The sequence below is a fragment of the Triturus cristatus genome, chromosome 10 (assembly GCF_964204655.1).
Source record: "Triturus cristatus chromosome 10, aTriCri1.1, whole genome shotgun sequence".
In the NCBI taxonomy this organism is placed as follows: Eukaryota; Metazoa; Chordata; class Amphibia; order Caudata; family Salamandridae; genus Triturus; species Triturus cristatus.
The window spans coordinates 1,148,838,087-1,148,859,895 of record NC_140593.1 but is presented as its reverse complement, the minus strand read 5'-3'; the positions used below and the strand labels follow the sequence as shown (position 1 = coordinate 1,148,859,895).

The 21,809-nt window shown below is 52.4% G+C and overlaps 1 protein-coding gene across 1 annotated transcript in view; it reads right to left on the bottom strand.

Moving 5' to 3' along the window:
- The window catches only part of LOC146796789 (uncharacterized), a 459,504-nt gene extending 438,045 nt beyond the window's left edge, over positions 1-21,459 (bottom strand). Inside the window, exon 1 of the mRNA XM_085629508.1 lies at positions 16,455-21,459. Coding sequence (XP_085485634.1) covers positions 16,455-17,923 — 1,469 coding nt within the window. The 5' untranslated portion in view covers positions 17,924-21,459. The remainder of the gene's footprint in view (positions 1-16,454) is intronic.
- Between the last annotated feature and the right edge of the window lie 350 nt (positions 21,460-21,809).

Here is a 21,809-nt window from a genome sequence, read left to right as displayed (position 1 = left end):
TTCCCATAATCAAGACGGGAAGTCACGAGAGCGTGAACTATGGTCTTCCTGGCAGCAACAGGCAATATGTCCAGAGTCTTCCGGAGTCTCTTTAGTACTCCGAAACAGGCGCCCGCAACCCGTCTGGTATGATATTCGAACGAGAGGTGGGAGTCCATCCAGACCCCTAGGTTTTTTGCCTGGGCACAGGGAACGGGAGTGGGGCCCAAATTCTGCGGCCACCAAGCAGACGACCAGACAGAAGGGGCTTTCCCCACCACCAATACCTCGGTCTTATCGCCGTTGAGTTTTAAACAATTTTTATCCATCCAGGCTGCAAGTTCTTGGAGGCATGCCACCAGGTTGGGAGCCGCCGATTGTTGATCCTGAGTCAGAGACACAATCAACTGGGTGTCATCGGCGTAGGATACCACTCTAATCCCAAAACCTTCAGCAATCTCGGCTAAGGGAGCCACATACAGATTAAAAAGGGTAGGGCTCAAAACTGAGCCCTGAGACACCCCCTGCTGCAGTTCCATCACCTTAGAATAGAACTTACCCTGCCTCACCTGGAAGCTGCGGTTATCCAGAAAAGAGGTGAGCCAGCCTAAGGCCCTTCCAGACACACCTCCCTTCTTCAACCGGTCAACCAAGATTTGGTGGGCCACCATGTCAAAGGCCGCACTGAGATCAAGTAGAATTAGGGCCGCAGTTTGACCCGCGTCCCCGAATTCCCAAATGGTCTCGGTGGCCAAAAGAAGGGCTGACTCAGTCGAATGACATTCACGGAAACCTGATTGAGTGGGGTGTAGGTGATGGTATTTCCCAATATGAGCCGTGAGTTGCTGGTTAACCACTTTCTCTGCGATCTTGGCAAAGTAAGGAAGAAGAGAGATGGGCCGCAGGTTGTCTAAGCGTTCAAGGCCTGGGAGGGGGAGTACAACTGCCTCCTTCCAACAGCTAGGAACTGTACTGGTCTTAAATGAGACCTCCAGGAGATGTCTGATGAAGGGTTCCAGGACTTGTAAGCATCCTTCAAGTCTTCTCGGGGAGGCCTGGTCTTTAGGAGAACCTGACTTTACACTCCGACAGATATTAATCAAGATTTCAGGGGGGGGGGAGTGAGAAAGTTCATAACCCTCTCATCCTCAGCTACAGTTACATGGCGTGACCTAGCCCAAGTGTCCTGGTCAGCAAGGACCACATCAGGGAAAGAGGAGTAAATCGTCAGCACCTTCTCAGCGAAAAAGTCTGCTATTTGGTTGCAGCGTTCAGCTGAGCCTTCAGCAGGCGCTGCTATAGAGTCCAGGGAAGAGATTTCTTTATAAACCCTAAATAATTCTCTAGTCGAGTTTTCCGCAGACCCAATTCTTTCTAGGTAGTATTCAGCCTTAGTTTTCCTGATAAGCCTATGGTAGGCCTTCAGCGATGCTTTATATCCGTTCCTCCCTTGCACAGAGAAGTCCTTCCTCCATTGCCTTTCAGCTCGTTTGCAATCTGCCTTAGCCATTCTCAGTATGTTATTGAACCATGGGGCAGATTTTTTGGTTCTGGTTAATGTTTTCCACGACCAGGGGGCAGTCCTATTAAGAGCTTCTCCTAGCCTCCCATCCAGTTCAAGACAGGCATTATCAGCATCCTTCGCCCCCCCGGCGGACCCCCCATCAAGAGGGCACTCTTAAACTTGTCCGGGCAAAAGCCAGCCCATTACCGGCAGGTTATACCCTCATTCAAGTGCTCCTGAGCCCTCGACATAGGGATCCGCAACATGAAAGGGACTAGGTGGTGGTCCGTCCAGATCAGGGGCTGGGGTGTGCAAACCACAACCTCCTTCCAGTTAGTAAAGATGGGGTCAAGCAAATGGCCCTTCTGATGAGTGGGGCAAGTAACACTAAGTTTTAGTTGAAGTGTTGCTAGTTCCTGGCGCAGGGCTACTGCCATCGTGCAGCCGGAATCTTCCAGGTGTAGATTAATATCACCTAGCACAAAAAGATTGCTATAGCGCAATGCTGGTTGGGTAAGATAGTCGACCAAACTTAATGCAAATCGGGAGGGATACCCCGGAGGCCTGTAGACCAGGAGGCCTTTCACAATACATTTGCTATCGATCGTGATGGTAAAAAGGCCAGCCTCACAGTCAGTGATGAAGATAGACTCAAGTTGGCACTGGATGCCGTGCTTAAAAATCATAGCCACGCCACCTCCCCTACCAGAGTCCCTATCAATACGGCTAATAGTATACCCAACTGGTAATGCTTCGAGGAGCTCCGGAGCAGAGTCCTCGTCCAACCAGGTTTCAGTGAGAAACATAATATCCATCTGATTGTCAATCAGGAGATCGTAGATCTCTAGTCTGTGTTTCCTGAGAGAGCGGCAGTTAAGCAGACCACAGCTCAGAGCCGGTGTATCTACCTTTCCTTCAGTCTCAGAGTTGAATTTAAAGGTACAATGGCTTCAAGCTCTAATAAGCCCATCGACATGCATAAAGTGTGTGCAAGCGTCAGCAGATTTGGGGCAAAGAGCAAGAAGATCCTGAGAAGTATAGCATATTTTCTTGCTGAACCCACCAGGGGGACTGGCCCCAGGCCCCGGACGGGCGTGGACGGGCGCAGACGGGCTTGCCTTGGGCGCGCCTTCGGCGCGCCAGCGGCGCGCGTCCGCTGCGCGCGTCCGCTGCGCGGGCGCCGGAGCATGCGCTTTTATGCCTCCCCGCTGCCTGCCTAACCCGGAAGTGCCTTGCTCTGACCTTCTCCGCCCTCCGCGCAACGGTACTAGTTACCGCGTCGGACCGGGGCGAGAAGGAAGGAAGAAGGAGCAAAGGCACGCAGTTCTCCCCAGGTAAGCTACCCCTCGTAGTACCAGGCGTTCAGTGCTTAAAATGTATAAAATACAATACACAGCAGTCACAGGGTAAAGCAAATTAAAAGAAACTCAGCTATTCACTCCAATGCAGAGGACGTAACCGCCAAGCAGCTCAGGGTACAGCCACTGCCCTAATCACCGCTGCGCGGGCGCCGGAGCATGCGCTTTTATGCCTCCCCGCTGCCTGCCTAACCCGGAAGTGCCTTGCGCTGACCTTCTCCGCCCTCCGCGCAACGGTACTAGTTACCGCGTCGGACCGGGGCGAGAAGGAAGGAAGAAGGAGCAAAGGCACGCAGTTCTCCCCAGGTAAGCTACCCCTCGTAGTACCAGGCGTTCAGTGCTTAAAATGTATAAAATACAATACACAGCAGTCACAGGATAAAGCAAATTAAAAGAAACTCAGCTACTTTTACTACAAATAATAATAATAGCGACTAGTGTTAATATTCTACTAAAACTCCTAAGAATGGGAACGTGTACAGTTTCTACTGCAGTTGTTGTGACTTTCACAACAATGTAAATCTGTAGCAGGCTAGGTGAATTGGGATGTTAGTAGATTAGAGGTCTTTGCTATTGAAGGGACATTGGATTACCGAAAGATGCCAGATTATTTTCATTGAGTACCTAGGTCATGTATATATGTGCACTGGTCAGATGCATCATGGGTAAACTACTTTTCTTTCCTGTAGTTTTGATATAGTGTGAACTTGGCCCACGGGCATTAGAGCACTTTACATGTGGACCAAACTACACGACACAAGGCCAGAATAATATGTGTTTTAAGCACGCGGAGATTTGTCTCATCTCATACATTTAACCGCCCCAATGTTAACTGCTTGTCCTGTACTCCCATACGTATTAATACTGAGTTTTGTGTACAACACAGGGGCTTCTAGGCCTGACCGAAATTTTAATCATATCACAGTAATTGGAGTAATTTCAACAATTATGCATTACACTTGTGATGTGAATTACCAAAGTTACACGATTACGCCATCTTGAGTAATTAGGAGTAATTTGGGGCAAAAAATACTACCGCTAGAGCACAGGAACACATGAACAGTGATCTAAGAGAGCGAGCAGCTGCTGGTGACTGCTGTTCGTTCCTATAGCATTTAGTGCTATTTTATTTGTGCAAAATGCATCCTCTGGTCCATTTTTTATGCAAAGGTGTTGTTTGTGCTGATAAAATGCCACTAAATGCAGGATTACGCTTCTCACACAATTACGCATATTTACATGTAATTGTCCAGTAATTACAAGTAATTACGCAAGAGAAAACTACGCCACTTGCGCTCAACCCTAGTTACTTTTAGTGTGTTGCGTGATAATGTTTAATATAAAACCATTGTTACCCAGCTGAAAATGGCATCCATTTTATTAACCGCAAAAGGATGAAAGTCTGAGTCTACACTACCCCAATTTCACCCTTGCGTTGAGACCTCAGCAGCAGTACTGAACCCACTAAACTACCTTAAGGGTTTACATGAGACAAACATTTCCCCTTACAATCGCAAAGAGCATGTGATAGGAAATCCATAGTATGGAACATATATATAAAGTATGAGTCATGTGTGCATCGAGGTGAGCATGTATATTAAACACAATCGGAATCAATCATGAATGTGGTTATAATGCAACGCTACCTTGGCTTTTTGCAGAATTTCAGGCAAAAATGAACATTGTAGAAGTTTTTTATAAACCACCCATAAGCCGAAAGTTTACATTTATGTGAGACTAAAAGGGCAGGACACATTGGAAGGGTAAAGGTGAAAGCTCTGTGCACCAGTTCTTCGCTTCTGTATTTGGGAACAGGGCAAATCTTGCCTTTACCAGGGCAGATGTGGTGCAAACTGTCCTCTTGCGGTGTGTACTGCGATCATGAGAAGTGGGCAGGACCTGTTCCCTCCATCTTGAAAATGAATCATGGGACAACTTTTCAGGCATAATGGCTTTCTTTCACTATCAGGTAGGAAGATTGAGGCAAAACAATGCGCTTCCTTTCGCAACAAATGTGGGGCTGTTCATGGATTAGAATGTTTTTTATATATTTTACAAATACACCATGTTTTACATACTATGCAAGTGTTAAACATGTTTAGCAGAAGCTTCCGAGTCTGTTCCTGCCTGCCGCTGTGCATAGATCTCTCTGGAATAAGGGGTGAAGGAAAATCTGTTTGTTCATTACGTATTTTACGGGCAGCAATACCAGTGGAAGGGGCGCTACCTGTGTGTGCCTCAGTTCAGGGTTTCTCTGCCATGTCCCCTGGCTTCTGGTGCATCGTGCCAGGTGCTCCAGTGCACAGCAGCCCCACCCCGGCCATGGCTCCCTCTTGTGCAAGCATCCTTCTTGTCCTGGCTTCTGGTGCATGGGCCGAGGGGCTCCAGTGTACCGCAGGCCCAGGCCATGGCCCCCTCCTGGAGAAGCACGCTGCATGCCTGCGCTGCCAGTACATGGTTCTAGATGCCCAAGGCCCACTCAAGCCATGGTTTTAAAACTAAACTCTTTTGTAGAAGCACGCTACACGCTGCACGCTGCTAGTACATGGTTCGTAAGATCCAGTGCACTGCAGGCCCAGGCCATGGCCCCTTCCTGTAGAAGCAGGCTGCATGCCCTGGCAGCCAGTACATGGCCTGAGGTGCACCAGTGCACTGCAGGCCCTTCCTGGCCATGGTTGAAAGTCTCTCTTTAGAAGCACGCTGCATTCCCTGGCTGCGAGCGCTCGGTCAGAGGTGTTCCAGTGCACTGCAGGCCCACCCAGGCCATGGTTTAAAGCCTCTCTGTAAAACCACGCTGCATGCCCTGGCTGCCAGTGCATGGTCAGAGGTGCTCCATTGCACTGCAGACCCACCCAGACCATGGTTTAAAGCCTCTCTTTAGAAGCACGCTGCATGCTCTGGCTGCCAGTGCTCGGTCGGAGGTGCTCAAGTGCACTGCAGGCCCACCCAGACCATGCTTTAACCCCTTCAATGCCCATGACGAGCTGGACTCGTCATGGGCTGCGGTGGCGCTGTGCCCATGACGAGTCCAGCTCGTCGTGAACTCCGCCCGCTAATGAAAGGCGCGGCACTGGGCGGGGAAAGGGGCGGGCATGCAAGGGGTTAAAGCCTCTCTTTAGAAGCACGCTGCATGCCCTGGCTGCCATTGTACGGTCAGAGGTGTTCCAGTGCACTGCAGCCCCACCCAGGCCATGGTTTAAAGCCCCTCTTTAGACGCACTCTGCATGCCCTGGCTGCCAGTACATGACCTGAGGTGCTCCAGTGCACTGCAGCCCCACCAAGGCCATGGTTTAAACAAAGCCTCTCTTTAGAAGCACGCTACATGCCCTGGCTGCCAGTGCACGGTCAGAGGTGCTCCAGTGCACTGCAGGCCCACCCAGGCCATGGTTTATAGCCTCTCTTTAGCAGCACGCTGCATGCCCTGGCTGCCAATGCTCGGTCAGAGGTGGTCCAGTGCACTGCAGGCCCACCCAGGCTATAGTTTAAAGCCCCTCTTTAGAAGCACGCTGCATGCCCAGGCTGCCAGTACACGGTCAGAGGTGCTCCAGTGCACTGCAGGCCCACCCAGGCCATGGTTTATAGCCTCTCTTTAGAAGCACGCTGCATGCCCTGGCTGCCAATGCTCGGTCAGAGGTGGTCCAGTGCACTGCAGGCCCACCCAGGCTATAGTTTAAAGCCTCTCTTTAGAAGCATGCTGCATGCCCTGGCTGCCAGTGCACGGTCAGAGGTGCTGCAGTGCACTGCAGGCCCACCCAGGCCATGCTTTAAAGCCTCTCTTTCGCTGCATGCCCTGGCTGCCAATGCTCGGTCAGAGGTGGTCCAGTGCACTGCAGGCCCACCCAGGCTATAGTTTAAAGCCCCTCTTTAGAAGCACGCTGCATGCCCAGGCTGCCAGTACACGGTCAGAGGTGCTCCAGTGCACTGCAGGCCCACCCAGGCCATGGTTTATAGCCTCTCTTTAGAAGCACGCTGCATGCCCTGGCTGCCAATGCTCGGTCAGAGGTGGTCCAGTGCACTGCAGGCCCACCCAGGCTATAGTTTAAAGCCTCTCTTTAGAAGTATGCTGCATGCCCTGGCTGCCAGTGCACGGTCAGAGGTGCTCCAGTGCACTGCAGGCCCACCCAGGCCATGGTTTAAAGCCCCTCTTTAGACGCACTCTGCATGCCCTGGCTGCCAATGCTCGGTCAGAGGTGGTCCAGTGCACTGCAGGCCCACCCAGGCTATGGGTTAAAGCCTCTCTTTAGAAGCACGCTGCGTGCCCTGGCTGCCAATGCTCGGTCAGAGGTGGTCCAGTGCACTGCAGGCCCACCGAGGCCAGGGTTTAAAGCCTCTCTTTAGACGCACACTGCACGCCCTGGCTGCCAGTGTTTGTCAGAGGTGCTCCAGTGCACTGCAGGGCCACCCAGGCCAGGGTTTAAAGCCTCTCTTTAGACGCCCGCCCTGGCTGCACTTTCACCGCGTCAGCAGCGTGTCTTCTCCCTGCAGCTCACTGGCGAGCCTCGGAGAGTGCAGGAAGCATCTCGTCGATATCAGGAGAGATCGATGCCGATTGATCCCTGAAATGCTGGGAGTGTGTGAGCGCTTTAATAGACCGGCTCAGGGTGCAGCAGCCGCCGAGCATCGATACGAGGCTCGATGGCTTTTCATCTCAATAGTTTTTAAAACATTGCCTTGTATGGCCGTGGAGTGTCTGTCTGTCCGTATGTGCGCGTGTGTCTGTATCTGTGTGCGCGTGTGAACTGTGCATGCCTGCATATATATGTGTGAGTGTAAGGCGTGTGAGTGTTCACGTGTGTATACGTTTAGCTGTGTTGCTGTGAGTGCTTGTCTGTGTGCAATGTTCGTGGATATTACGTGTGCGTATGTGGTGCCTGCGCATTACGTAAGGGAAGGGACGTGTGGTCATCTCCCTTCTTACGCATGTGTTTTATAACGCACGTGCCTATCTGTTTGCGGGTTTGTGCGTCAGGTGTGAATATGTCAGTGTCCGCCTATTCGTCTGCGCACGCCTGAATGTGTGTTTCCTGCATGCATGTGTGTGAGTGCCTCGTTAGTATGTGCTTGCGTGTACCTATGCATATGTGTTTATAAGTGGCTTTTTATGAGTCTTAAAGTTGCAGGATGGGACACTTTTCAACTCTGGTTGGTAATTATTGAGCAGGTTGCATATTACTGATGATTGCAGATTAATAAACTTCGTCATCACGGTCACTGAATGGTCACTGACCTCACAGAGTCATATATCAATAGCTGTACCTAGAACCGATTCCAGAGGCAGAGCATAGCATGGCCACTGAACCTCACAGAATTATACATCAATAGCTTGGACCTAGAGCAGACTCCGGAAGCAGAGTATAGCATGGTCACTGAATGGTCACTGAATGGTCACTGAGACGTACATCAATAGCTGTACCTAGAACAGACTCCAGCAGCAGAACATAGCATGGTCACTGAACCCCAAAGGGTCGGACATCAAAAGCTGCATCTAGAACAGACTCCAGACTCCAGAAGCAGAGTATAGCATGGGCACTGAACCCCACAGAGTCAGGCATCAATAGTCACAGCCTAGAACAGACTCCAGAAGCAGAGTATAGCATGGGCACTGAACCTCACAGAGTCAGGCATCAATAGCCACAGCCTAGAACTGACTCCAGAAGCAGAGTATAGCATGGGCACTGAACCTCACAGAGTCAGGCATCAATAGCCACAGCCTAGAACTGGTTCCAGAAGCAGAGCATAGCATGGTGAGTGAACCTCACAGAGTCAGGCATCAATACCCTGAACCTAGAACAGACTCCAGAAGCATAGCATGGTGAGTGAACCTCACAGAGTCAGGCATCAATACTCTGAACCTAGAACAGACTCCAGAAGCATAGCATGGTGAGTGAACCTCACAGAGTCAGGCATCAATAGTCACAGCCTAGATCAGGCTCCAGAAGCAGAGCATAGCATGGTGAGTGAACCTCACAGAGTCAGGCATCAATAGTCACAGCCTAGAACAGGTTCCAGAAGCAGAGCATAGCATGGTGAGTGAACCTCACAGAGTCAGGCATCAAAAGTCAGAACCTAGATCAGGCTCTAGAAGCAGAACATAGCATGGTGAGTGAACCTCACAGAGTCAGGCATCAATACTCTGAACCTAGAACAGACTCCAGAAGCATAGCATGGTGAGTGAACCTCACAGAGTCAGGCATCAATACTCTGAACCTAGAACAGACTCCAGAAGCATAGCATGGTGAGTGAACCTCACAGAGTCAGGCATCAATACTCTGAACCTAGAACAGACTCCAGAAGCATAGCATGGTGAGTGAACCTCACAGAGTCAGGCATCAATACTCTGAACCTAGAACAGACTCCAGAAGCATAGCATGGTGAGTGAACCTCACAGAGTCAGGCATCAATAGCCACAGCCTAGAACTGACTCCAGAAGCAGAGTATAGCATGGGCACTGAACCTCACAGAGTCAGGCATCAATAGCCACAGCCTAGAACTGGTTCCAGAAGCAGAGCATAGCATGGTGAGTGAACCTCACAGAGTCAGGCATCAATACCCTGAACCTAGAACAGACTCCAGAAGCATAGCATGGTGAGTGAACCTCACAGAGTCAGGCATCAATACTCTGAACCTAGAACAGACTCCAGAAGCATAGCATGGTGAGTGAACCTCACAGAGTCAGGCATCAATAGTCACAGCCTAGATCAGGCTCCAGAAGCAGAGCATAGCATGGTGAGTGAACCTCACAGAGTCAGGCATCAATAGTCACAGCCTAGAACAGGTTCCAGAAGCAGAGCATAGCATGGTGAGTGAACCTCACAGAGTAAGGCATCAAAAGTCAGAACCTAGATCAGGCTCTAGAAGCAGAACATAGCATGGTGAGTGAACCTCACAGAGTCAGGCATCAATACTCTGAACCTAGAACAGACTCCAGAAGCATAGCATGGTGAGTGAACCTCACAGAGTCAGGCATCAATACTCTGAACCTAGAACAGACTCCAGAAGCATAGCATGGTGAGTGAACCTCACAGAGTCAGGCATCAATAGTCACAGCCTAGAACAGGTTCCAGAAGCAGAGCATAGCATGGTGAGTGAACCTCACAGAGTCAGGCATCAATACTCTGAACCTAGAACAGACTCCAGAAGCATAGCATGGTGAGTGAACCTCACAGAGTCAGGCATCAATAGTCGCAGCCTGGAACACGTTCCAGAAGCAGAGCATAGCATGGTGAGTGAACCTCACAGAGTCAGGCATCAAAAGTCAGAACCTAGATCAGGCTCTAGAAGCAGAACATAGCATGGTGAGTGAACCTCACAGAGTCAGGCATCAATAGTCTGAACCTGGAACTGACTCCAGAAGCAAAGCATAGATTGGTCACTGAACCTCAAAGAGTCATACATCACATCTGTATCTAGAACAGCCTCCAGAAGAAGAGAATAGCATGGTCACTGAACCCCAAAGGGTCGGACATCAAAAGCTGCATCTAGAACAGACTCCAGACTCCAGAAGCAGAGTATAGCATGGGCACTGAACCTCACAGAGTCAGGCATCAATACTCTGAACCTAGAACAGACTCCAGAAGCATAGCATGGTGAGTGAACCTCACATTGTCAGGCATCAATACTCTGAACCTAGAACAGACTCCAGAAGCATAGCATGGTGAGTGAACCTCACAGAGTCAGGCATCAATAGTCTGAACCTAGAACAGACTCCAGAAGCAGAGCATAGCATGGTGAGTAAACCTCACAGAGTCAGGCATCAATAGTCTGAACCTGGAACTGACTCCAGAAGCAAACCATAGATTGGTCACTGAACCTCAAAGATTCATACATCACATCTGTATCTAGAACAGACTGCAGAAGCAGGGCATAGCATAGTCACTGAACCTCAAAGGGTCATACATCACATCTGTATCCAGAGCAGACTCCAGAAATAGCGCATAGTATGGTCACTGAATGGTCACTGAACCTCACTGAGACGTACATCAATAGCTGTACCTAGAACAGACTCCAGAAGCAGAGCATAGCATGGTTACTGAACCTCAAAGGGTCATACATCACATCTGTATCTAGAGCAAACTCCAGAAATAGAGCATAGCTTAGTGACTGAACCTCACAACAGTACCTAGGACAGACTCCAGAAGCAGAGCACAGCATGGTCATTGAACCTCAAAGAGTCATACATCACATCTGTATTTAAAACAGACTCCAGGAGCATAGCATAGTCACTGAGTCTCAAAGGTTCATACATCACATCTGTATCTAGAGCAAACTCCAGAAATAGAGCATAGCATGGCCAGTGAACCAAATAGAGTCATACATCACAGCTGTATCCAGAGCAGACTCCAGAGATAGAGCATAGCATGGTCATTGAACCTCAAAGAGTCATACATCACATCTGTACCTAGAGCAGACTCCAGAAGCAGAGCATAGCATGGTTACTGAACCTCAAAGGGGCATACATCACATCTGTATCTAGAGCAGACTCCAGAAATAGAGCATAGCTTAGTGACTGAACCCCACAACAGTACCTAGAACAGACTCCAGAAATAGAGCTTAGCATGGTCACTGAACCTCAAAGGTCATACATTATCTAGAGCAAACTCCAGAAGCAGAGCATAGCATGGTTACTGAACCTCAAAGAGTCATACATCACATCTGTATCTAGAGCAGACTCCAGAAATAGAGCATAGCTTAGTGACTGAACCCCACAACAGTACCTAGAACAGACTCCAGAAATAGAGCTTAGCATGGTCACTGAACCTCAAAGGGTCATACATTATCTAGAGCAAACTCCAGAAGCAGAGCATAGCATGGTTACTGAACCTCAAAGAGTCATACATCACATCTGTATCTAGAGAAGACTCCAGAAATAGAGCATAGCATGGTTACTGAACCTCAAAGCGTCATACATCACATCTGTATCCAGAGCAGACTCCAGAAATAGAGCATAGCATCGTGACTGAACCTCACAACTGTACCTAGAACAGACTCCAGAAGCAGAGCTTGGGAACATGAGAGCCTGTAATACTAGAAACACGTTCCCTCAAGAGCCACTTGAAGTATGGTCTAGGCTAATTGCAAACACTAACCTCCTAACAGCAGAAACACAGAGGTAACTGTATGCGCAGGGCCCCGGGCTCTGCAAGGATCTGAACCTCAGTTTGAGAGCAGACTCCCGACACTTCTGCTTCGAGGAACTCCTGAAAGCAGAACTCTGTGCTGGTGCTGCATTTAAGACATGTCTAATGGCAGTGAACGGTGACTAAAAAAACTCATCTGTTTCATATTCTACTGAACTCTTAACTTCACCGCTCTCTACTGGCAGTCCTCAGACTCTCCGCCGCTCCACTCGTTCTCTGCAGATGCCACAAGGCCACGTGTGGCACTTTACACAAATACTGGGGAAAATAAATGCAGACCGGTAGTGGTGGACCGGGTGGCCAATGGGGTGTACATGCGGCACGTGTGCAGGTCTCAGGGTGTGAGAGAGCAGTCTGAATGTGCCAGTCTTCTTAAGAGTGCAGGGTCTAAGAGTGCAAGGTTTAAGGCTGCAAAGTTTAAGAGTGCCAGGTCTTAGAGTGCAAGGTCCAAGAGTGCAAGGTCCAGAGTGCAGGGTCTAAGAGTGCAAGGTCCAAGAGTGCAAGAGTGCAAGGCCCAAGAGTGCAGGGTCTAAGAGTGTAAGGTCTAAGGCTGCAAAGTTTAAGAGTGCCAGGTCTTAGAGTGCAAGGTCCAAGAGTGCAAGGTCCAGAGTGCAGGGTCTAAGAGTGCAGGGTCTAAGAGTGCAGGGTCAAAGAGTGCCAGGTCTTAGAGTGCACGGTCCAAGAGTGCAAGGTCCAGAGTGCAGAGTCTAAGAGTGCAGGGTCTAAGAGTGCCAGGTCTTAGAGTGCACGGTCCAAGAGTGCAAGGTCCAGAGTGCAGAGTCTAAGAGTGCAGGGTCTAAGAGTGCAGGGTCTAAGAGTGCCAGGTCTTAGAGTGCACAGTCCAAGAGTGCAAGGTCCAGAGTGCAGGGTCTAAGAGTGCAGGGTCTAAGAGTGCAGGGTCTAAGGCTGCAAAGTTTAAGCGTGCCAGGTCTTAGAATGCAAGGTCCAAGAGTGCAAGGTCCAGAGTGCAGGGTCTAAGAGTGCAGGGTCTAATAGTGCAGGGTCTAAGAGTGCCAGGTCTTAGAGTGCACGGTCCAAGAGTGCAAGGTCCAGAGTGCAGGGTCTAAGAGTGCAAGGTCCAAGAGTGCAAGGCCTAAGAGTGCAGGGTCTAAGAGTGCAAGGTCTAAGGCTGCAAAGATTAAGAGTGCCAGGTCTTAGAGTGCAAGGTCCAAGAGTGCAAGGTCCAGAGTGCAGGGTCTAAGAGCGCAGGGTCTAAGAGTGCAGGGTCTAAGAGTGCCAGGTCTTAGAGTGCACGGTCCAAGAGTGCAAGACCCAAGAGTGCAGGGTCTAAGAGTGCAAGGTCTAAGGCTGCAAAGTTTAAGCGTGCCAGGTCTTAGAGTGCAAGGTCCAAGAGTGCAAGGTCCAGAGTGCAGGGTCTAAGAGCGCAGGCTCTAAGAGTGCCGGGTCTAAGAGTGCCAGGTCTTAGAGTGCACGGTCCAAGAGTGCAAGACCCAAGAGTGCAGGGTCTAAGAGTGCAAGGTCTAGGGCTGCAAAGTTTAAGAGTGCCAGGTCTTAGAGTGCAAGGTCCAAGAGTGCAAGGTACAAGAGTGCAGGGTCTAAGAGTGCAAGGTCTAAGAGCGCAGGGTCTAAGAGTGCGGGGTCTAAGAGTGCCAGGTCTTAGAGTGCACAGTCCAAGAGTGCAAGACCCAAGAGTGCAGGGTCTAAGAGTGCAAGGTCTAAGGCTGCAAAGTTTAAGAGTGCCAGGTCTTAGAGTGCAAGGTCCAAGAGTGCAAGGTCCAGAGTGCAGGGTCTAAGAGCGCAGGGTCTAAGAGTGCAGGGTCTAAGAGTGCCAGGTCTTAGAGTGCACGGTCCAAGAGTGCAAGACCCAAGAGTGCAGGGTCTAAGAGTGCAAGGTCTAAGGCTGCAAAGTTTAAGCGTGCCAGGTCTTAGAGTGCAAGGTCCAAGAGTGCAAGGTCCAGAGTGCAGGGTCTAAGAGCGCAGGCTCTAAGAGTGCCGGGTCTAAGAGTGCCAGGTCTTAGAGTGCACGGTCCAAGAGTGCAAGACCCAAGAGTGCAGGGTCTAAGAGTGCAAGGTCTAGGGCTGCAAAGTTTAAGAGTGCCAGGTCTTAGAGTGCAAGGTCCAAGAGTGCAAGGTACAAGAGTGCAGGGTCTAAGAGTGCCAGGTCTTAGAGTGCAAGGTCCAAGAGTGCAAGGTACAAGAGTGCAGGGTCTAAGAGTGCAAGGTCTAAGAGTGCAGGGACTAAGAGGGCATGGTCGAAGAATGCAGGGTCTAAAAGTGCCCGGTCCAAGAGAGAGTGCAGGGTCGAAGAGTGCATGGTCTAAGAGTTCAGTGGTCAAATAGTGAAGGGTCGAAGAGTGCACGGTCGAAGAGTGCAGGGTCGAAGAGTGCAGGTTCCAAGAGTGCAGGGCCCAAGAGAGCAAGGAACAAGAGTGCAAGCTCTAAGAGAGCATGGTCTAAGGGTGCAGGGTCTAAGAGTGCAGTGTCTAAGAGTGCAAGGCTCAAGAATGCAAGTTCTAAGAGTGCATGGTCTAAGAGTGCAGGGTCTAAGAGTGCAGGGTCTAAGAGTGCCGGGTCTTAGAGTGCATGGTTGAAGATTGCAAGGTCTAAGAGTACAAGGTCTGGGGGAGCAGCATCTGAGAGTGCAGGGTCTAAGAGTGCAGGGTCTAAGAGTGCCGGGTCTTAGAGTGCAAGGTCCAAGAGTTCAGGGTCGAAGACTGCAAGGTCTAAGCGTGCAAGGTCTGGGGGAGCAGCGTTTGAGAGTGCAAGGCCTTAGAGTGCATGGCCTAAGAGTGCAGGGTCTAAGAGTGCCGGGTCTTTGAGTGCAAGGTCCAAGAGTGCAGGGTCGAACATTGCAAGGTCTAAGCGTACAAGGTCTGGGGGAGCAGCGTCTGAGAGTGCAAGGCCTTAGAGTGCATGGCCTAAGACTGAAGGTCACAGAGAGCAAGCCCTCAACATTCAGGATCTCATAGTCAAGGCACTTACGGTCTAAGGGTGCAGGCTGATGAGCTCAGGGCTGAGGGGGGTCAATGGTCAAAAAGAATAAAGTTTGAGTGTAGGGTCTAAGGTTGAAATTTTTTACGGTGTCACATTTATTGGTGTCAGGTCTAACGAGGGTTTAGAAATGTATGTTCTAAGTATGCAGGTGGTAGGCTCAGTGACCGAAGGTTTGAGGGCAGGAGCACAAGGTCTGTTGGGTGAGGGTGAAAGAGTGAAAGGTCTAAATGTACAGAGTCTAAGAGTGCAGGGACTATAGTTGCACGGTTAAATAATAGTCAAGAAATAAAGGTGCATTGATTTATACGGCTGCATTTACATAGTGCTTAGTACCCCTACATGGGGCGCTGAAGCGCTCGCAACATCTAAGCGTGCAGGATCTAGTATTGCAAGGAGCAAAGGAGCCGGTCCAGCGAGCGCGGGCACTTGGATACATGATGCAGACTCTGTGCGAATGCAGGGTCTCTGGCTGCAGGGTAGAGGGCCACACGTGCAGAGTTTAGAGGTGCATTGTTTAAGGAAGCAGAGCATTGGGTGCAGGGTAAAACTGGTGCCAGTGAGTATCAACGGAGGACCGGCTGGACAGCAAGATACAGGGTCTCCTACTCCCGTTCTAGGACTGCAGGAACTATGAGCAAATACTGGATGGGTGCAGGGCCAGAGACCCCGAGTCTTGGGGGGCAGGGTCTAAATATACAGGTTATACTGATGCAGAGTCTCTTGGTCTATAAATACAGGATCTGGCATTGCAGGGTATAAGGATGCATGGTTTAAGACTGCATGGAGATCACAAGGGGATGTGGGGGGTAAGAATGCAGGGGTCAAGGGTGCAGAGTGTACCACTGTAGAGTATAAGAGTGTAAAATCGAATGGCCTAGGGTGGTAGGGTCCAGTAATGTATGGTCTAATAGTGCAGGGTCTAGCGGAGTAACGTCTACGGATATTTGGACTAAGGATGCAGAACTGTGGGTGAAGAGCATCAGGATGCTAGATCTGCTGAGTGACGGGTCAAAGGTCAGCACGACTATGGCTATAGGTGCAAGATCTAACTGCACGGAGTCCAGCAGTACACGGAGTCAGGGTTCAAGGTAGAAGTTTGCACGTTCTTATATTTCAGGGTCTCAAAGAGCATCGTTTGCTAGGTCTGAAAATGTAGTGTGCCACTAGCAGGGCTTCAGAAGGCGTGGTTTGAGACTGTATGATTTGATTTGGCAGCGTAAACTTTCGGAGCGCAGAGTTTTCAAGTGCATGGTCCCAGAAGGCAGGCCATTAGGAACTCGGGAACAGATTTACAAGCCTCTTGCGCCCCTTTTGCGTCACTTTTCCCCTGTCAAAAGCGACGCAAAAGTGACGCAAGGGGCTTGTAAATCTGCCCTTCGGTGTTTATGGTCTTAGAACAATGTAGGGCCCCATTGGGTAGCGTCATAGTACACCCCCAGACAGACGGTCAGAGTTCATGAAGTACTTAAATGCTCACATTTAAACAGTCAGGGAATGCAGCACATTAACTCACAGACTCACCTGTACCACTCCAATCCCTTTTCGTAGTTCCTGTCGAAGAAGTGGGGCTCGACCCGCACGGCCCTGACATCAGGGTGCACCCTGAGCGCCTCCAGCAGCGCCCTGGTGCCCCCCTTTTTCACCCCTATTATGATGGCTTGCGGTAACTTTTGCTCCCCATACTCCGGAGTGCTGTTGACAGGAGGAGCCCGGTGTCCTAGCTCCTCATCCGTTGTGCTGGATTCTTGGCGCTCACTCTCCAGGTCCGGAACCATAGGGGTGACGGCCAAGGGAGATCGGCGCCAGTTGGGAAGACCGGAGGGAGACAAAGCAGCGTCATCTCTGTGATAGTGTGACCCCGTGACCCCCGAGTCCCTATGCTGCGGGGAGTAATTCGTAACCGAGTGTCTGAAAGTGCCCTGATATGAGGACATTGGGGGCTGCTTAACTTTGTCCGGATCCGCAACCCACTCCCGCGGGGGTGTCTCCTGACTGTCCAGGCTTCCCATCCTCTCCCCCGTGGTAATGCTGTCGCTATCCATGAAGGTCGAACCCTGCTTTGAGTGCACCCCTTCGCTGCCCCGGGTGGCCATGCTCCTTTCCGAGTCTCTCATGGAACTTTCCTCGGTGCTGAAGTCCTGTTGCGCATAGCGCTCAGAGCTGCGCAAGGTGCTCCGCTCCGATCCTGGGGTGTTCTCTCCTGTCCTGTGACGCTCTCTCGTGGGGCTGTCCGCGGTGCTGAAGTGCTCTCCCGAGGCGCTGTCTGAGGTGCTGAACCGGCCTGCGTTGGCATTCTTTACGCTGCTGCTGACGCCTTCTGCCTTGGCGCTGTCCGTGGTGTTGGACCGCTCATCTTTAGCGCTGTCCGTGGTGCTGAAACGCTCTCGCGCTCTCAAGCTACTGTCCAGTGCGCTCAGTCGCTCTGTGGATGCGCGCTCTAATGTGCCGGAGCGGTCTATCTTAGAGCTGTCCAGATTGCTGGGCTGTGCCCCTTTCAACCTGACAGACCTCCCAATTTGATCTAACGGGGAGCTGCGCATGCTGGTAAACTTCTCTGTTTTTGATAATTCCGCCATGCTGTCGAGGTCTTTTTTGAAGGAACCTAGAGTGCTACTGAACCGGTCTGCTGGGGAGCTGTCCAGGGCGTTGAGGCGGTCTAAGGAAGAGATGTCTAAGCTGATGAATAGGTCTGCCCTGGAGCTGTCGGGGTCGCTGGTGCGCTCCCCGCTGTGCCGATCCAAGGCGCCGAAGCCCATGGCGCTGCCGTCCCTCTTCTCTCCAGGCCCCCCAGCCCTCCAGGCCCCCTGCAGAGAGCTGCTGAGGGGGTCGGGCTGCAGGTAGGCGCCGGCCTCCTGCAGGGGGAAGGAGCTGTAGCAGGTGAGAAGGCTGTAGAAGAGGTAGGTGATCGAGAGAGAGAGGGTGAAGAGAAAGACCAGCCTGCGGGGGGCCTTAGAGGAGAGCAGGGCAGAGCCGGGCCACCTCGCGGCCATGGCGGATCCCCAGGCCCGGACCTGCAGACATGGTTTCAGCCCCGATAGTGCATAGAGCCGCTAGAAACGAGCCCCGGCGGGAAGGGAGGCTGCAGCCCCGGGGTAGGAGAAACTGGAAAGCGGGAGAGGGGCGCGTGGTTTATGATGAAGGGATAGGGGTCCTTGGAGGAGAGGCAGGGGGCCCTGGAATGTAGGTCTAGCAACCCGGGAACACAGGACCAGGATCGGGGAGATTGAGTCTGTGGGAGAGAAGAGGAGAACACATTGAGCCCCTACGACAAGAAGGGACGAGAAGACCTGCCCGCCCTCAAAAGACGGGTGAGGGGGTCCGCAGACTAAAGTCTGAGGTCCAGGTTGGAGGGGGAACGATGGTGTTTCGGCAGGAAGAGGTATTGTTTCGGGCGAAGGGAGGGCAAGGTAGGAGACCCAGGACGCCCCCAGGGAGGAGAGGCTGAGGGTCGGGCGCGAGAAGGTGCTTGGGTGGGAGTAGAGTGTGAGGGCCCCAAGGAGTAGAGTCTGAGGGCCCTGTGAATAAGAGGGTGTCCCGTACGGGGTGTGGATCTACCACCAGTGATGTTCAGGGGTTAACCCTGCAGACCTCGTGATGGAGAGAGTGTGGAATTATTTACGGACCCCTGGAGGACGAGGCCCCGAAGGGGCAGCCCGGAGTGTCGGGGGTCTTATCAGGTTCCCCTCTGCCGCCTCACCCCTTCCAGAGCTGCTTCCCACGAAAGAGGCTGAGCCAGACCGAGCAGAGCGGCAGTAGAGACATCTTAAATCTGACCCCCGGAGATCCCCGAGACAAGGGGGGCTCTTTGAGTCTTGACCACGTCCCTCCAGGATACCCTAAACGAGGACCAGAAAACTGTCCTACCCCCCCGCGAGACCTGGAGGAGACCACCGGAGACAGCACCGTCTTTCCGGGAGATCCTAGTAGAAGTCGTAGAAACTGTCCTTTCCCCAGGGTGACCTACCGGGAGCCCCCCAAATGATAGCCCTGTCTTCGGAACCACCTTAACGAGACTCCAGTAACAGTACTTTACCGCAGAGAGCCCCTGGGGTAACTCCGGAGGCAGCGAGCTCACTCAGGGAAAATTACCGGGAGACCCTCTAAGACAGCTTTGCACTCCTAGGAGATCCCGCGGGGGACCCCACGAGTTAGTCCCTATCTAATGTAAGATATTTCGAATGTCTCTCCTAAATCTGCGAAAGGACTTCTGAGTGACGTAATTTCAACGCTCTAGAAGAGAGAGGAGTCTCAAGTCAGCCTTATGGTATAAGACGTGACTCCGCACAGATTGTCTTAAAGAAGGAGGCTGTCTCTCCTGGAAGCAGTCCCAACGAGACAGGCAGCCCTACACGTCAGACACTGGGCTCTGTAGAGCAAAATAATACATGTCAGCAGTCTTTCCTGATAGGGTGCAGAAAGGAACCCGCCTGTCTCTTCCCAGACAGTCCTGGAAGGTAGCAGTATGTCTCTCCAGAGAGAGTCCGAAGAGACAGTTCTCTGTCACTCTTAGGAAGCATCAGCTGGCTCTCTTTCCAGGGATAGTTCCAAAAGCAAAAGTCTGTCTCTCTGTGGCTGGCAATAAAAGATGGCAGTCTGTCCCTCTAAAGAAGCAACAGTAGCTTGTCTCTCCACGGGTGGTCCTAAACAGCAGCTCGCTGTCGCTCGGGGGATACTACTAGACAGCAGGAGCTTGCCCTTACTGGAAATTGAGACTGCCCCTCCAGGGGTGGCCCTGCGAAGCTTCGGTCTCTCTGCCTATAGATCATCTTTGATTGCACTCTGCCTATCTCAAGTCGGCCTACGCAGCAACACTCTGCCCCCTCCCCCCAGAGAAGGGACCTGTCACCCAGCCAATCTTAAGTGAAGCAAGCAGCCTGTCTCCCAGGGAGAGTCGTAAGCCGCGGAAGTATGTCCATCACAGACCCCTCTAAACCACAGCCCTGCACTCCCTTGGGACAGTCTTGGACAGCAGCAGCCTGCACGTACAGGGAAGTCTCAAAACTGTCCCGTCGGATAAAGTATTACGCGTACATATGTGTGTCCCTCCAGGAGACAGCTCCAGTCGGCAGCAGCCTGTCCTTCCCGGAAGTGTCCCACCACCTGGCAGCTCCACTTGGCAGCGGTCTGTCCTTCCACGAGCCCTGTGTTCCTCCTCAGACAACTCCACTGGACAGCGGTCTGTCCTTCCACGAGCCCTGTGTTCCTCCTCAGACAGCTCCACTGGAAAGCGGTCTGTCGTTCCACGGCGAGCCCTGTGTTCCTCCTCAGACAGCTCCCTCGGCAGCAGGCTGTCCTTCCACCTTCCACGGCGAGCCCTGTGTTCCTCCTCAGACAGCTCCCTCGAAAGCAGTCTGTCCTTCCACGGAGAGCCCTGTGTTCCTCCTCAGACACTCGGAAGCAGCCTGTCATTCCACGGAGAGCCCTGTGTTCCTCCTCAGACAGCTCCCTCGGCAGCAGTCTGTCCTTCCACGGGGAGCCCTGAGTTCCTCCTCAGACACTCGGAAGCAACCTGTCCTTCCACGGGGAGCCCTGTGTTCCTCCCGCAGATAGCCCCGCTCGGCAGCAGCCTGTCCTTCCACGGGGAGCCCTGTGTTCCGTGGAGCCCTGTGTTCCGCCTGCAGACAGCTGCACTCGGCAGTAGCCTGTCCTTCCACGGGGAGCCCTGTGTTCCTCCTCAGACACTCGGAAGCAGCCTGTCGTTCCACGGAGAGCCCTGTGTTCCTCCTCAGACAGCTCCCTCGGCAGCAGTCTGTCCTTCCACGGAGAGCCCTGAGTTCCTCCTCAGACACTCGGAAGCAACCTGTCCTTCCACGGGGAGCCCTGTGTTCCTCCCGCAGATAGCCCCGCTCGGCAGCAGCCTGTCCTTCCACGGGGAGCCCTGTGTTCCGGGGAGCCCTGTGTTCCTCCTGCAGACAGCTCCACTCGGCAGTAGCCTGTCCTTCCACGGGGAGCCCTGTGTTCCTCCCGTAGATAGCCCTACTCGGCAGCAACCTGTCCTGTCACGAGGAGCCCTGTGTTCCGTGGAGCCCCGTGAACCTCCTCAGACAGCTCCACTCGGCAGCAGCCTGTCCTCTTCACGAGGAGCCCTGTGTTCCGTGGAGCCCTGTGTTTCTCCTGCAGACAGCTCCACTCGGCAGCAGCCTGTATTTCCACGGAGAGTTGTATGTCCCTTCAACAAATAACTCTACACAGCCAGCCTCTGTCCACTGGGACAGTTTAAGCACCGGGCATTCTTGCGCCTTCAGGAAACTCCATCAGCCCCCTCCTCCGGGAAGAGGTGGTACGCCCCTGCTAATGCTGCAGCCACGCGCTGGTCCCTTCAGGGACATCCTCGTATCCTACATTTCTGTCCACGCGGCATCAGTCTGTAGGGATAGCCTCTTCCTTCCGAGGTGCCTGTCTCCGAGGCGTGCACAGCTCCTCCCCGGTAGGACCAGAGTGCGTCAGCGTAGGCACGGCGTGCCACTGCCTCCCTCAAAGCCGTAGGACCTCCGGTTCTGGGGGCCGGGGCGGGCTGCTCTTCTGCCCGCGCCTGTTGCTGTTGGACTCGCGCGGAGAAAGTGGCTGTGAATCGGGTTCTGCTCTGGAAGAGCGGAGTCCCGCCTCTGCGAGTCAGCGCAGCTCCGAGCCAGTCACTGCGGCGCTCAGAGCACCTGGCGCCTCCCGCTGTTCAACGGGAGGCCGCGAGACACCCTCGGCTACCACAACCCAGCTATCACCAGCTTAACCGTCACCTACATTAACTTTCACACAGAGACCCCCTGGAGTGACCTCTGAGACAGTCACTGCGGGGCGCTCAGAGCACCTGGCACCTCCCGCTGTTCGACGGGACGCCGCGAGACACCCTCGGCTACCACAACCCAGCTAGCACCCGCT